Source organism: Rhinolophus ferrumequinum, chromosome 22, assembly GCF_004115265.2.
Source record: "Rhinolophus ferrumequinum isolate MPI-CBG mRhiFer1 chromosome 22, mRhiFer1_v1.p, whole genome shotgun sequence".
NCBI classification, from domain to species: Eukaryota; Metazoa; Chordata; class Mammalia; order Chiroptera; family Rhinolophidae; genus Rhinolophus; species Rhinolophus ferrumequinum.
In genome coordinates, this window is record NC_046305.1 from 21,598,308 (window position 1) to 21,612,338 (window position 14,031).

General features: G+C 33.2%; 1 protein-coding gene across 3 annotated transcripts in view; it reads right to left on the reverse strand.

The window, feature by feature from the left end:
- LOC117014785 (synaptotagmin-14) overlaps positions 1-14,031 on the reverse strand; it is a 226,261-nt gene that overhangs the window by 161,176 nt on the left and 51,054 nt on the right. For all 3 annotated transcript variants that reach the window (XM_033092992.1, XM_033092994.1, XM_033092993.1), the window contains exons 3-4: positions 8,429-8,593; positions 1,463-1,678 (exon numbers count right to left, since the gene is read on the reverse strand). In XM_033092992.1, the coding sequence (XP_032948883.1) occupies positions 1,463-1,678; positions 8,429-8,593 (381 nt within the window). The remainder of the gene's footprint in view (positions 1-1,462; positions 1,679-8,428; positions 8,594-14,031) is intronic.

Below are 14,031 nucleotides of genomic sequence, written 5' to 3' on the forward strand. Positions count from 1 at the left end.
CACTTACCTATTAGGTGTCAGACGTTATGCTAAAAACTGCCACATGTATCATTTAACGTTGATGACAACCCTATCAGGAAGGCATTAGCCACATTTTAGACACAATAAAACAGTAAAATCCTATAAACAATTAACTCCACTAGCAAGGTTTCATAGTGAATATGTTAAGTCACAGAGTCAGAATGTGAACAAGGTCAGGCTTCAAAACCCATTCTCTTTCTGCTCTACTATTCATGAGCCTGGGGTGTACCTAAGTTGGGAACTGGCTTTAGTGCTTTGCATTATTTAGTTATCTTTGCAAGTACATGTCTTATTTTCTCTAGTACTAGAAACGTTTTTTTGAGGGTAAAGTCCAGGTCTAATATTTTTTATTTCTTCCCTAGCATCGCATAATGATCTTTCTATATAGTAGTCACTCAGTATTTGATTAATTTCTTATTATACCTATAGAAATAAAAAGGAAGTAGAAATAAAAAGGAAGCATATCAATCTTTACTTAGTATTAAGCCAATTACAAACAAAGATGATGCAGATCCTTTGACAACTGCATGTATTGAGGTAAAACTTTAAGTCATCAATCGTAATAGGCCCTAAAACACAAACCACAGCTATTAAATTAAGGATAGTCTGTGTTCTGTAGAATAATAATAAAAAAACATTGTCTAAGATACACTGTTCTTTTTTCAGATCTGGGTATAAAGACAATAATTACTGTGTGAGTAGTCATATATTGTATCAAGCACATGAACAACTTACGTGAATATGGAAATAAATATGCTTTAATTAATGGCAAAACCTCTTTTATGTCTCTTATAGAAAGACATAAAAACGTGAGAGTGGACTTGTATCTCTTACATAGGTTGAGTTCTAAAGTTAATGTCAATACAGAAGACAAATCAATTAGAGACAAAATAATCCTTGAAAATTCCTTAAATCATCCTTAAACCATAATACAGTACTAGCCTCAATAAATTTCATCTCAGACAATTTTTCCTCCCTCACAGAACAGACCACCATTTCTTCTGCTATGTGCCACATGAAGTATCTGGCTCATGTTTCGGGGCCATACTGAATGAAGGAGCATACATTTACACGCTGGAATCATGCTCAACACTCTTCGATACTTAGACCATCATCAGTTCTTGCTACAGGTATTTAGGAACTGATTCCATCTGAGAGGACAACAGGTTCACAGCTCATGCTTGCTAGGCGTATGTTCCTTGTGGAAAGAGAGCTAGTGTTAATATTGTATTTAATGTAGTGTTTTGCTTTTGGGTGTTTTGGTTTTTGGCTTGAGTACAAACATTTGAGTTTGTGTAAATTATATTCCCCAAACTGTGACTCTACTGTATGGGCTACTTCGTTTATTGTGCAACCACAGATGCCTAGAATTTTAGGGAAAAATAATCTACTACTATTAATTTGTCATCTAAACAAAATAATAATAATTAGCCTGTCTTACCTTCATCTATTGATGCTTCACTACTGTATCCATCATACTCTGCAGATAGAGGACTATATTTTTGTCTTGTTTCCCAAGTATAGTTCTTTTGTCTACAATCAGCCAGTGGTAGTCTGGAATTGTGTGTTCTGGATAAGGCCTCATGGTATTTACCCAGTGCTTCATCTTCACTTTCAGAGGATGAACCATGCTCATCTTTGTCCATGTAGGAATTATCTATTTGCAATGATAAGGAGGGCAAATCAAAATTTTAATACAATAAAGTATGATGAATTTAATATACTCACAGAGATACATATATAATGTCATATATATCCACATACACACAAATATATATACACATATATACACACATATATATAAACACACACAATCTGAATTTTCAGCATTAGAGAACTATAATTTTTTCATTTAAGAAGCCCAAGATTTAAATTTTATGTTTTATTAGAAAAAGATTGAATCGTTATATTCTAATTATATACATAATGTTAGTGACAGTGATTTTTCCAACTATGTTACACATGAAAAAAAATAGGATTTGCTATCTTGTGTAATTTTTTTAAAGGATTAGTAGTACACAAAGGTAGTTATAAGTATTGCCAGTACATATGGACCTGATTCAAATAATCCATGTTATAAGAGATATTTTGGTTGTCATCTTGGCAAAAATTTTCAGCACTAACAATTCTTAGTGCTGGGAGTGCAACAAGGAAACGGGCAGATATATATTATTGATGAAATTATAACTGGTCAAAGTTTTCTAGAGAGCAATTTTGAAATACATATCAAACTTTTAAATCTGTACAGTCTTTGATCCATTTCTAGGAATTTACCAATTCCATTTCTAAGAATTCAGCTTAACAAAATAATTAACAGGTGAGCAAAGATACATAGTTGAGACAATTCACTGTATTATGTTTAATAATAAAAGAAAACAAAAATAAAATATAACCTAAACATCCATCACCGAGCCTTGGTTAAGTAAATTACGCTATGTCTATGCAAGATACACTGTGCAGCATTAAAAATGAGAAGGTGAACTTACAAGTACAGGGAAAGAGTAACACCATGTCAAAAAAAAGAGGTTATAAAATAGAAGGTATATTTATATTCTCAATTAAATACACACACACACACACACTTACATGCAATATAGACACATGCAGCATATATTTATATGCACATATAAAAATATATGGAAAGATATACACCAAACTTAATACTTATTATCTATGAACGGTAGAATAACTAGGAAAATTTTCCTTACGTATACCTAAATTTCACGTAAAATTTTAGATGGTATATATACATATATATATATATATATATATATATACATATATATATATTTTTAATTTCAGAAAGCACTAGTTATTACCTTTTAAAACAGTAAAAATTTTGAAACTGTCTCATGTTGAGATGCATTTAAACTGAGATGCAACCCTCTTAGAATTATAAATCAACTCTAAAAGGATGAAGAGACCACAACAGGTGGAATTTATGAGTTTAGTCTAGATGTTTTTCTCTTTATACTCAGTTGAGATCATCTGTACTAAAGAAATCAAGGTTTGAAATTCAAGTGGGGGGACACACAATAAGTAATTTTAAAATATGGGATAGAAAGTGAATGTTTAGAGTTAGAAGAAGGGAGCTTCTAAGTCAACAATCTAAGTCCTACTTTTTAGTTCAGTAAAATAAAACCATAAAAGGGTAAAACATATTCTGCATGCCCCGTATGTAGTCACTAGCCACATGCAGCTATTTAAAAAAAATAAAACTTAAAATCCAGCGCCGCAGTGCTACTAGTCACATTTCATATGCTCAATAGCCACATGTGGCTAGTGGTTATTATATGGAGCCATACGGATATGCAGAGCTTTTCCCTCATGCAGAAAGCTCTGTTGGATGGTGCTGAGATGATGGCAGATCTGGTCTAGAACGGATGCATTGTGACTCCCAGTTCAGAGCTTACAGCACTTTGTAGGATACCATGGTGGTGGTCCCAAGGCAGCAGATCAGCGCTGAGGACAATAACTAGAAATTCTATAGTCATACTTCACCTACTATAAAATACTGCAGCAAGTAGCCCTGCATTTAGCAACAGAGAAGGAAAGTCTCCCTCCTCTTTCTGCACATTACAAGTTCTATGTCAGAACCTACAACCCAGGAACTAGTGATATTACAGTTCAGCTATATGAAAGTATAATCTATGGGTCATATAACTTTTAAAATGATTTTTAGAACTTAACTTGTTTAAGTTTAGTACTGACTACAATCTAGAATACTTGAGAGGTATTTGGTTTCTTTGGGTAGCAGCATGCTACTTAAGGAAAACAAATCAAAACAAAATTAAAAACTCTGTACTGCTACTTGTGAAGTATTTATTACTAACATGAATTTTACTGTTCTTTTCTGAATAAAAATAATATGTGAACTATTCTGTTTAATTTTATTTATTTCTGCTACTTCAAGTAATAAGACTACCAAAACTTAATCAAGGCTATCAAAAACCACTGCAGATCCCAAAACCCAAGGATGCTCAGGTCCCTTACATAAAATGGCATAGCATTTGTCTATAACCTATGTATACCCTCCTGTATGCTTTACATCATCTTTAGATTACTTATAGTACCTAATACAATGTAAATGCTATGTAAACAGTTGTTATACTGTATTGTTTAGGGAATGATGACAAGAAAACAAAGTGTGTATGTTCAGTGCAATCACCATAGACCTAACTACATACATAGCACATATTAGTGAGAACATAAATTTTTTAAAAAAATATTTTTGTTCCATGGTTGATTGAATCCGCAGATATGAAATCCACAGATACTGAGGGCTGACTATATTCCCAAAAACTGGCATTCCTTTTCTGTTCAGGATGAATGAGTTAGCTCATTCATCCTGAATCAGTCTCTATTATATCATTTAAAAGCATTTATATAATTGATACATAGCAGATCCCTACTACATATAAAGTCATGTAGCAGAACTGAAAAAGTCTCCCTCATTTCTACTGCTACTCAGATTTTTTTATTTTATGAGAATCTAAATTTACAGAAAAATTCCACATGCATGTTTTATAAATAAAAGCCAGTGCACTTTTGGCCTTGTGATCAGATCAGCAATAAGTGGAAATGACTGAGGTATTACCAGAAGTACTAACAGTATGAAGCAATTCTGCAACCAAAACCAAGTAACTGTTGGCTAATTGTTTTGTAAATTGTCAAAAATATTGTGGTTGAAAACTATAAGTAACTTAGTTGGACTCTTAATTCTACACAGAGAATTCACAACTAATTATGGATTGTTCATGTCTACTCATTGTAAACACAGAACAGTCATAAAATTCTGAATGTATGGCTAAATGAACAGACACATATCCGGAAGCATGTTACTCAATAAAAGAAAATCTATTGCTGTCAAAGAAAAATATAAGACATTTGATATAGATACTTATAGGGAGAGACTTGAACAACACTGTACAAAGGACTTAGGGGTTAGTTACATAAACATAGAATTTTAAAATGCAACTGTAGCACACCAAATAAATTCCAACTTGAACATGCATACTAACTAGTACAGCACACCATGGATTTTCTGGTTGTAAAATAAATGGACATTAAGAAAAATCAGGGCCACTGAAAAATTGGCCAAATAAGGCAGGGACCAAGGGCAATATTGAACTTAAAGAGTTGTACAAATAACATACATGCTTTTGTAATGATTGTGAGGAAAAAAAAAAAAAGAGTGACTTTAAAAACATCTCCCAGTAAGAGAATTCAAGTAAGTCTTATAACAGATATACAGGCATGTATAGGAAAGTTCAGAAATTTGGATGGTGTTTTCCTAATTAAAAAAAAAAAATCTAAGAAAAATTTTATCACTCAAACCCATATTAAGAGACCTCACCTTTTTCTGGTATTATCTTAGAATATTTTTCATCTTTACTCTTTGCTGTTCCTTTCTTGGCAGAAATGGCTTCATTTTTCTTTCCTTTTATGTCTCCTTTTACTTTGTAGCATTTTGTTGGATTTATGTGTTCTTTGATTCTTCCACATAACTCATCTTTAGAATTAGTTGATGGTGCTGGATGTATGTCTTCTTTCATAACAGATTTCTGTATCATATGTCTATTGCTTGATAAAATACCTTTTGGAGAACATTCATTTCCTGAATACTCATTCCCTTTGGATCCTTTACTTTTCATATGTTTTTCAGCTTTCTTTAAATGCTTTTCTTTCATTTCTGGATACATTACCTCCTTTAAATCATTCCTACCATTACTGGAAATTCCTAATCCAATTTTTTTATAACTGTCAGTATGTCCAAGTTCTTGAGAAGCAGATCCTGTCCTTGCATTCTGCTTGACAGCGGATATTCTGCCATCCCTCCCATGGTCTTTCAAAGAAGAATCACCAGCATTATTGGTCTCTTGATATTTTGATGGAGTCTGTTGCCTATCACTAATATGTTTAAATACTCTTTCCTCATTTAGTCCTCGAGCTTGCTTTTGTGAAACTGAAGTATTACAATTTCTTTGATTTGTTCTGTGCTGTAAATCGGATTGTGTTTTCTGACAACTAATGTTTTGGGAGACTTCCGGTAACATGGCATTTTCTGGTTGAGAAGCATCTACTTCTGCTGCTGCTGCTGCCCTTTCCTCTTCTGAGCGAAAGCCATTTATCATACTTGTTACCTGTTCAGCAACTGAGTCAGTCAAAGCATAGCTGACTTCCCCAACAGCAGTGGTCAAATCTTCTACAGCATTACTGATTGTGTCCACCAGAGAGGACACTGAAGGCAGATTCTGCTGAAAAGTTCTGAAAAATGCCATTTTCTATTTCCTTGTCCCTAAAAGGTGCAATAATTACATTTTCTCTTCTAAAATAACCACTTTGGAATCTGAATTTAACATTTACTTAAATGTTGCTATTCATGAGCTCCATATTAGTATTTCACATTGTGGCTTTTTAAATCTTTCTGTAAATGTATTATGTATTGAAAGAAACATGTTGAAGCAAAGACTCTTCCGAAAAAGAAAAAAAAATCAAACCACGTGGTTTAAATGTAACGACATTTTTTCCCACTCTATAGCTATCATAACAGCAGCAAGGCAATATTTTCCCCTCAAATATTATTGTTTTTTAATTCTATACCTGCAAGAAGAAGTATAAAAAGGACTTTTATTATATACTTTTAGTTCATTTATTAGTAGCTTATGTAGGGGAACTACTCTATCTTATTAACAAACTGCCAATATCATTTCAAATTAAGAAAAATATTAAGGAAAAAACATCTAAACAATTGTGCATAGAGGACGAACAGGGGAGGGCAGAGGGTGAACATTTGCTCAGTAGCTATGATATACAAAGCACTGTTTAAAATTTTTATCTTATTTGATCTTACAATAACTCTAGGAGGTAAATATTATTGTTCCTATTTAATAAGTGAAAGAAAAACAAGGCTCAGAAAAAATGAAGAAGGTCCGCAAGACCTTTCCATTGGTCCTCTAGGTCAAAACTATTTTTGTAATAATAGTAAGAAGATACTTAACTTTTTCACTTTCATTTGCTCACAATGAAAGTAAAAAAGTTACATGAGGCTACATGACAAATTAATGCAGAAACAGATATGAGAATCCAGCTGTTTTTCTACTATGCCAGTCATTAAAGATATTTTCCAAAAATGTAAAACAATGTCACTCTTCTCACCATTTTTTAACAAATATTTTTAATTAAAAAATGTTATTTATACTAACATGTAATAGGCTTGATTTTTTTTACAAATATATTGATAAAAATATTTTTAAAACTCCTGTTTTAACTTCTAATATGCTACATATCAATAAATACAACTCACATAAACATCAGCTCTTTGGGAATCCTCCATAATTTTGAAGAGTGTAAAGGGGTCATTAGACCAAAGAAACACCAGAAATGCTGAATTACTGGAGGCTGCCCAAAGAGATCTCTTTAACAGTTCATTCTATACAACTGATCGAAAAGCAGGGCTTAAGTATGAGAAACACAAACTTAATCAAATAGAAACCACATCAAGTACTACAGTTCCCTAACGCAAGTCACAAATGTAATTCAATAACAAATAGACTTTTTTTTATCAATGAGGCTACCACTTTTTAAGTTATCAGTAGGAAGAGAAAAACGTTTCTCCAACATATGTACATAGACAAGAAATGCAAAGTTTCTCTGCTATAGCTCCTCAAAATTCTACTAAATTAACACCTTTCTTTTATAATTGTCAACCTGCTCCTGCTATCATTTATATAAACCAGTCTTTGGAAATAGCAAATAAAGAACTCATAAAATTTTTAAAAAATAACTCCATGGAAAACTTTTCCATAAGAGAATGAACAATATTATAGCCGTCATCTTTCCTAGTATCAAGTAATAGTAAGTGATATAATGCCTATGGCACTAAGGAAGGGAGAGGAACCCTAATTGTTACAACCAGACTTTAACTATACACTAAGCTACTAAAGAAAACCACCTGCTCCAAACAATAAAATTATGTATCAGCTGAGAATTCAACAGTAGGTTTAGAAAAAAAAAAGGGTAAATACATTCAAAAGCATTCTATGGACATGGGGGAAAAGCTCTCTAGAGAGTTATTTGGACAATGGATTTAAGCTATATAAAGCAATAAGATACTTCCCTCTTCTTAAATCACATCTACTCATAATCTAAAAAGCAATCTTACATATGAAAAACAAAAGTGTTATGATAGTATACAATTAATCTTTATGCAATATATTAGAAACTTGTGGGCAACAGAAAGATAATTGAACATAATTTACTTAGTAGATCTTTTAGTCTCACAGAATCATGGCTCAAAGGTTAGTTTACAGTATGTCAAAACCAACCTTTTTATCATATATTAAAAAAAAAAAATAGGGTAGCACAGATATAAAGAACAAACAAGAGAAGCAATAATGATACTTACAAATTTTATCTTGTGAATTCTTCCTTGTACTGTATCCCGAACCAAGATCTGGAAACCCGCCAACATTTTCAAAACAGAACTTCTTATTAATATAGAGAAAAAGTAGCAGCATCAAGATAATAAACACCCCAACAGCTGACAAAAATCCAAATGCCTCTGGAGATACTAGAGAAAAAAAAGTCACAGCTGTAAGCATTTATTCTTCTTTAAGCTACAGATAAAAAGGAAACCCCCATAGAAATGTTAGATTACTGCCTTATTTGAATTACATTTTTAAACCGTCATAGTTCACAAGAGTTTTGTTTATAATAAAAACAAACTGCACCGTTTAAAGAGTTGTTCAATTCATTCAACAGTAATTTATTGAAATCTTCTAAAAGTTTCCCTATACATTATGTTGGAACAACCTTAAAAGACAGGAGTTTACAAAATAGGCAGTTATATGCTTTGTTAATTGAAGGACATTACAAAAATTTTAACACAAGAATTAGAAAATATTATGTTCCATGCATAGGTATATTACTTAATCAAATTTGTGAGAATGTATATTATTATTATTTCTAAAAGTTTTAATGCCCTTTTCTATTAAATAAACTTTGGGCTTCTTAATCTGGCATTCAAAACTCCAGTCTCTTTTCAATATCACACTCCAACCAAATGGTTCCACTCATTGCCTCGGAATCAGCTATATGTATTACCACACACCTTTATTTGTTCATCCTCTGCCCAGTGCCTAGACTGACCACGTCTCCTTTCTATCATACCCCCCCCATCCACTCAACCAACCGGTATTTTTGGAGGAGCAGCCATACACCAGGTATCATCATATACACACTTCCTGTCTTCCCTGAACAGTCTGGTGAAGGCAGTTACAACATGGCTTACTAAGAGCTACAACTGTGGAAGAACAGGGGCTGTGAGACCTACAGAAACACTTAATTCAGTGCTGAAAAATCAAGTAAGCTTTCCTGAAAGTTATGGTCTCTATGATTATATTCTAAGAATTAGTAAAAATGAGCCAAGTTAACACCATTCCTGGCAGAAGAAACAGCATGTGCAATGGTCCAGAGACAGATATTCCAGAAACTCAATGAAATTTTGTTACGATGGACTACCAGATTCTCAAGAGAATCTGGTATCAAGAGACTGCATGAAATCACTCATGGAGATTTTGTAGAGTGAGAACAGACAAAATCTTCTCCACCTTCTCCACTCCTCAGCAATCTCTCTTTCCTTTCAACATTTGCATTACTTGTCACTACACTGGTCATTTGGAGTCAACAGGAACTAAATTTTTGTATTCCCCAGTGCCTTATATATACCGTGTTTCCCCGAAAATAAGACCTATCCAGACCAGCTGCTCTAATGCATCTTTTGGAGCAAAAATTAATATAAGACCCGATTTTATTTTAATATAAGACCTGGTCTTATGTAACATAATATAAGACCGGGTCATAATATAATACAATACAATATAATATCGGGTCTTATATTAATTTTTGCACCAAATGATGCCTTAGAGCTGATGGTCTGGCTAGGTCTTATTTTCGGGGAAACACGGTAATACTCAAGTATTAGTTGGGAATGAATCCTGAGCCTCAAATACCCTCTGTAACCTACTGTTTCTTCCTCCACTGCTCAAGCAGTAACTAAGCTGTCATCTCCTCCAAGATTCTTTCTTTAATCAGAAGAGCCATGGCAATTAGCACCTAACTCATTTGTTTAAAATGAAGTCACCAACCAGTCAATGAAGAGTGCTGTAATCCCCTAGCGTTTCACTACTTGCGAAAGCCAGGCATCCCTAGCTTTGTCGTAGATATGCTAGGACGCATCTATTCAAAGTTGGGTCAATAGTATTGCGGTAGAGGATGGAGCAGAGTGACACTGTAAGGGACAGGGAATGAGCGTGAGGGGAGGAGGTGGCAGGAATGGTACAAGTGCTATCCGAACATCAGGCTGGTGTTGAGGAACAGTTCCTGCTACTAGAACCAAGAAGTTACGCCCAGGTGTTAGCACTACCCATCTCATTCTTAGGCTGAAGAACAGTCAGGAAAGAGAATAAAATTTTAATAAAATGATCTCAGGTATATGACATAAATACAGTGGTATGTATCAAACTAGACGGATGAGGTGAAAATGAAAACAGAAGAATTATCATCAGGATTTCTAAAAGTTAGAAAGGTCAAAAGCAGAATAGAATCTGATATGAAGAGGCAAAATGCTCAATGTATTTTATGAAGAACCAAAATGCTCAATATACTTATATTCAATATTACACTGTAAATAGGAAATATGTACAGTTCTCCTTTTATCAAAACACTCAGAAATTTGATACCTTAAGAGAACACACAGGGTTAGATATTATGCACCCTGAAAATCTCCCACGTCTCAGAAAACTAAATGACATAAAAAAACATAGCTCACCTAAGAAAGCTAGTTATTGCTAATAAAAACAGCAACAAACACGTACAGCATACATTATGTTCTAGTCACTGTTTTAAGCACTTTACATATGTTAATCCTTTTAATGTTCACAAGTATACTATTATTATCCCCATTATAAATTGTGAAGATATTAAACAATGTGCCCAGCTAATAAGAGGCAAAGTCAGGATTCCAACCCTGTCTGGCTCCGAATCTGTGTTCTTACCTATTGCTCATACTGCTTCTCTTTCTCTCCTTCCCTTCTTGCCTCTGTCTGTCCTGTACCCCAGTCCTTAGTTTTGTGATCCTCTTTCATCTCCCTCCCTCCCATTTTAATCTAGGGGGAAAGATCAACTATAAACAAATATTATATAATATGGTAAGTACTATAATGGAGGTATGAATATAATGTATTACTGGAACACAAAGAAGAATACTACATGGGAAGTTACAAACACTTCAGAAAGGAGATGACCCTTGAGTAGGGCATGAAAAATTAATAACCACTGAGAGGGCAGGTGAAACAGCATGGTCAAAGACACAGAAACAATATGCATGCGTCCTGTAAGCACTAATGACGAGCAGCCATGTCTGTCTTACCTCTGCATTCTCAAAGCACCTAGCACAATGGCACATAGCTGACGTTATATAAACATTTGGAAATGAATGAAAGTGTGTTCAGAAAAGACCAAGAACACACCAGAGGACTGTGAATGGAGATGAAAGCAAGGTCCAAAATGTCAAAGAAACTTGACCTAAAGATTTTGTGCTTGTTGAAGTATTTTTTAAAAAACAACTAGAAAACTGGAATACAGTAGGGAGTGGATGGTGGCAAAATATGAGTTCTTAAATCAAGCAGTTAACGGTGGTGGCAGAATGAGGGGTGAATTCTAGTCTTTGTTCAAGGAAAATTGACAATAAGCTAATTAAACAGATGTAGAGGATGTGGATGAAGAGAAGTTTAGGATAATTCTAAAGTGTCTGACTTGAGCGAATGGCAACACCATTAATCAAAATGAAAGAATAGAAGAAAGGCATGTGGTTTAGGGCATGGGGGCTGAGAGGGAGGCAGAAGGAGAGAGGTAGACAATGAGTTTAGTGTCTGCCATGTTACATCAGAAAAGCCAGCAGAATATTTCAGTGTGGATGCCTAGTAAAGAGAGGGAAATGTAGTATGAGTACAGAGCTATGGTAAGGTCAAGTTACTTATAAAAGATGGGAGTTTTCCCTTTTGCTTAACCTATTCCATGTGAAAGATTTCAGTTACTAAATACAAACCAAACTGGCAAATGAGAGGTGCTAGGCTTTATTAATGGTAAATCTCTTACTTAACAAATTTTTAGATAAATATATACTGTGACTTTGGACAAATTAAAAAAAAAACTTTTTCCACTAGAAAAAGGTCAAAGATGCCTAATGTAAATGAAGTACTCACACAACTCCCTTCGCATCCAATACCTGACTAAATGCCCCTTTTCTACATTCATTGAAAATACTTTATGTATTTAAAATTTTAAAACAGTAATATGGTTGTAGACAAGAAATAAATATATTTTCTAACAAAAAGTACTAAAAAGCTTCAGCTTTGTTTTTCATCTTTATCTCAGTATTAAAACAATATTTATTATTTTATTTATTTATTTATTTATTTATTTATTTATTTATTTATTTATTTATTTTTAAGGCGGGCACAGCTCATAGTGGCCCAAGTGGAGATTGAACTGGCAACCTTGAGCACCACGCTCAAACCCACTGAGCTAACGGACCACTCCAATATTTATTATTTTAAATGACATGATACCAGAAGTTAGCTAGTTAATAGTTTTAAGTATAGAAGCATTTGATAAATCCCACTTGTACATAAAACTGCAACGGAAATAAACTGAAATTAAACTAAAGACATGAATTCTGTAACATCATAAACAAATAAAATTATACTAACTTAGATCTCACTAATATAGAATATATTTTCATCCAAGATACGAATGGAATTTACCCCTAAAATCTTATTTATACTATGAATCTGCTTATAAAGCCATTCTACATAAGTATTTCTAAGATTATGGTTAATTTATCTACACATAAACCTACGTTTTTGAAACATTCTAGATCATCCATGGCAAGCAAGTATATGCTATTTAAAAATGCATATTACCTCTTCAGGAGGACCTTCACAATCTCTATTTAACAGCACACAGCTACAATCTCAATACAATCCAATTGTACAGCTATGGATATTCAAGCTCCGAATAAGTAGAATTTTCCAGATCTTAATATTATTATTTAGAGATAGAATCTTGATTTGAATGCAGCACACTGACTCCTGAGCCCAAAATGTTAAACAGTAATCCTTATTGCTTCCTATTTGCCAGGCACTGTTATAATCTCTCGCATTTTAAACTTTAATGCTCAAAACAACTTGATGATAGTTAAGTACTATATATTATCTTAGTCTTTAACTGAGGCCCAGAGAGTAATAACTTGTCTAAGGTCACAAATCTAGGACATGATAGAACCTGATTTTTGAACCCAGACATTCTGACTCCAGAGCCCATAATCTTAAACACCAATACCGCTTCCTTATTTGCCAACCTGCAATATAGAAAAGGCAAAGCTATGTGATCAAAATAATATAACTTACTACATATAATACGAGAAACTATTTTATAGTTTAGCTTTTATACGTTAAAAGACAGCAAGTGAATTCAGCTTTCTCAAAATAAATATATAAATTATAACACTGGAATCTTAACTTTTTTTCTATTCGAGATACTCTTTAAAATAATCTAAAGTTAATTTTAGCACTATGTTTAAAAACCAAAATCAATGGTACATCCTTATATAATATGCCATGTTTGAAAAGTTAATAAAATAAATAAAGGTTTAAAAACTAAAAGTATTCTATAAAACATAAGTTGATGTTCATTAGTAATGCTCGATAAAAATGTAGGTAAGGTTTCTGTTAGCAACATGATCCTCTATATAAAGTATCTAAAGACAATACTGCGGAAAAAAAAAGGGTACAGGTATAATAGCTCACTAAATAAATAACAAAAAGTTTAGCTTAATGATTATATATGTTATGTATACTTAACTGGCTTCAGTAGTTATCGTTACTATATATTTAGAAACGAATATATATATATATATATATATTTAAAAAACTAAACTTGTAGAAA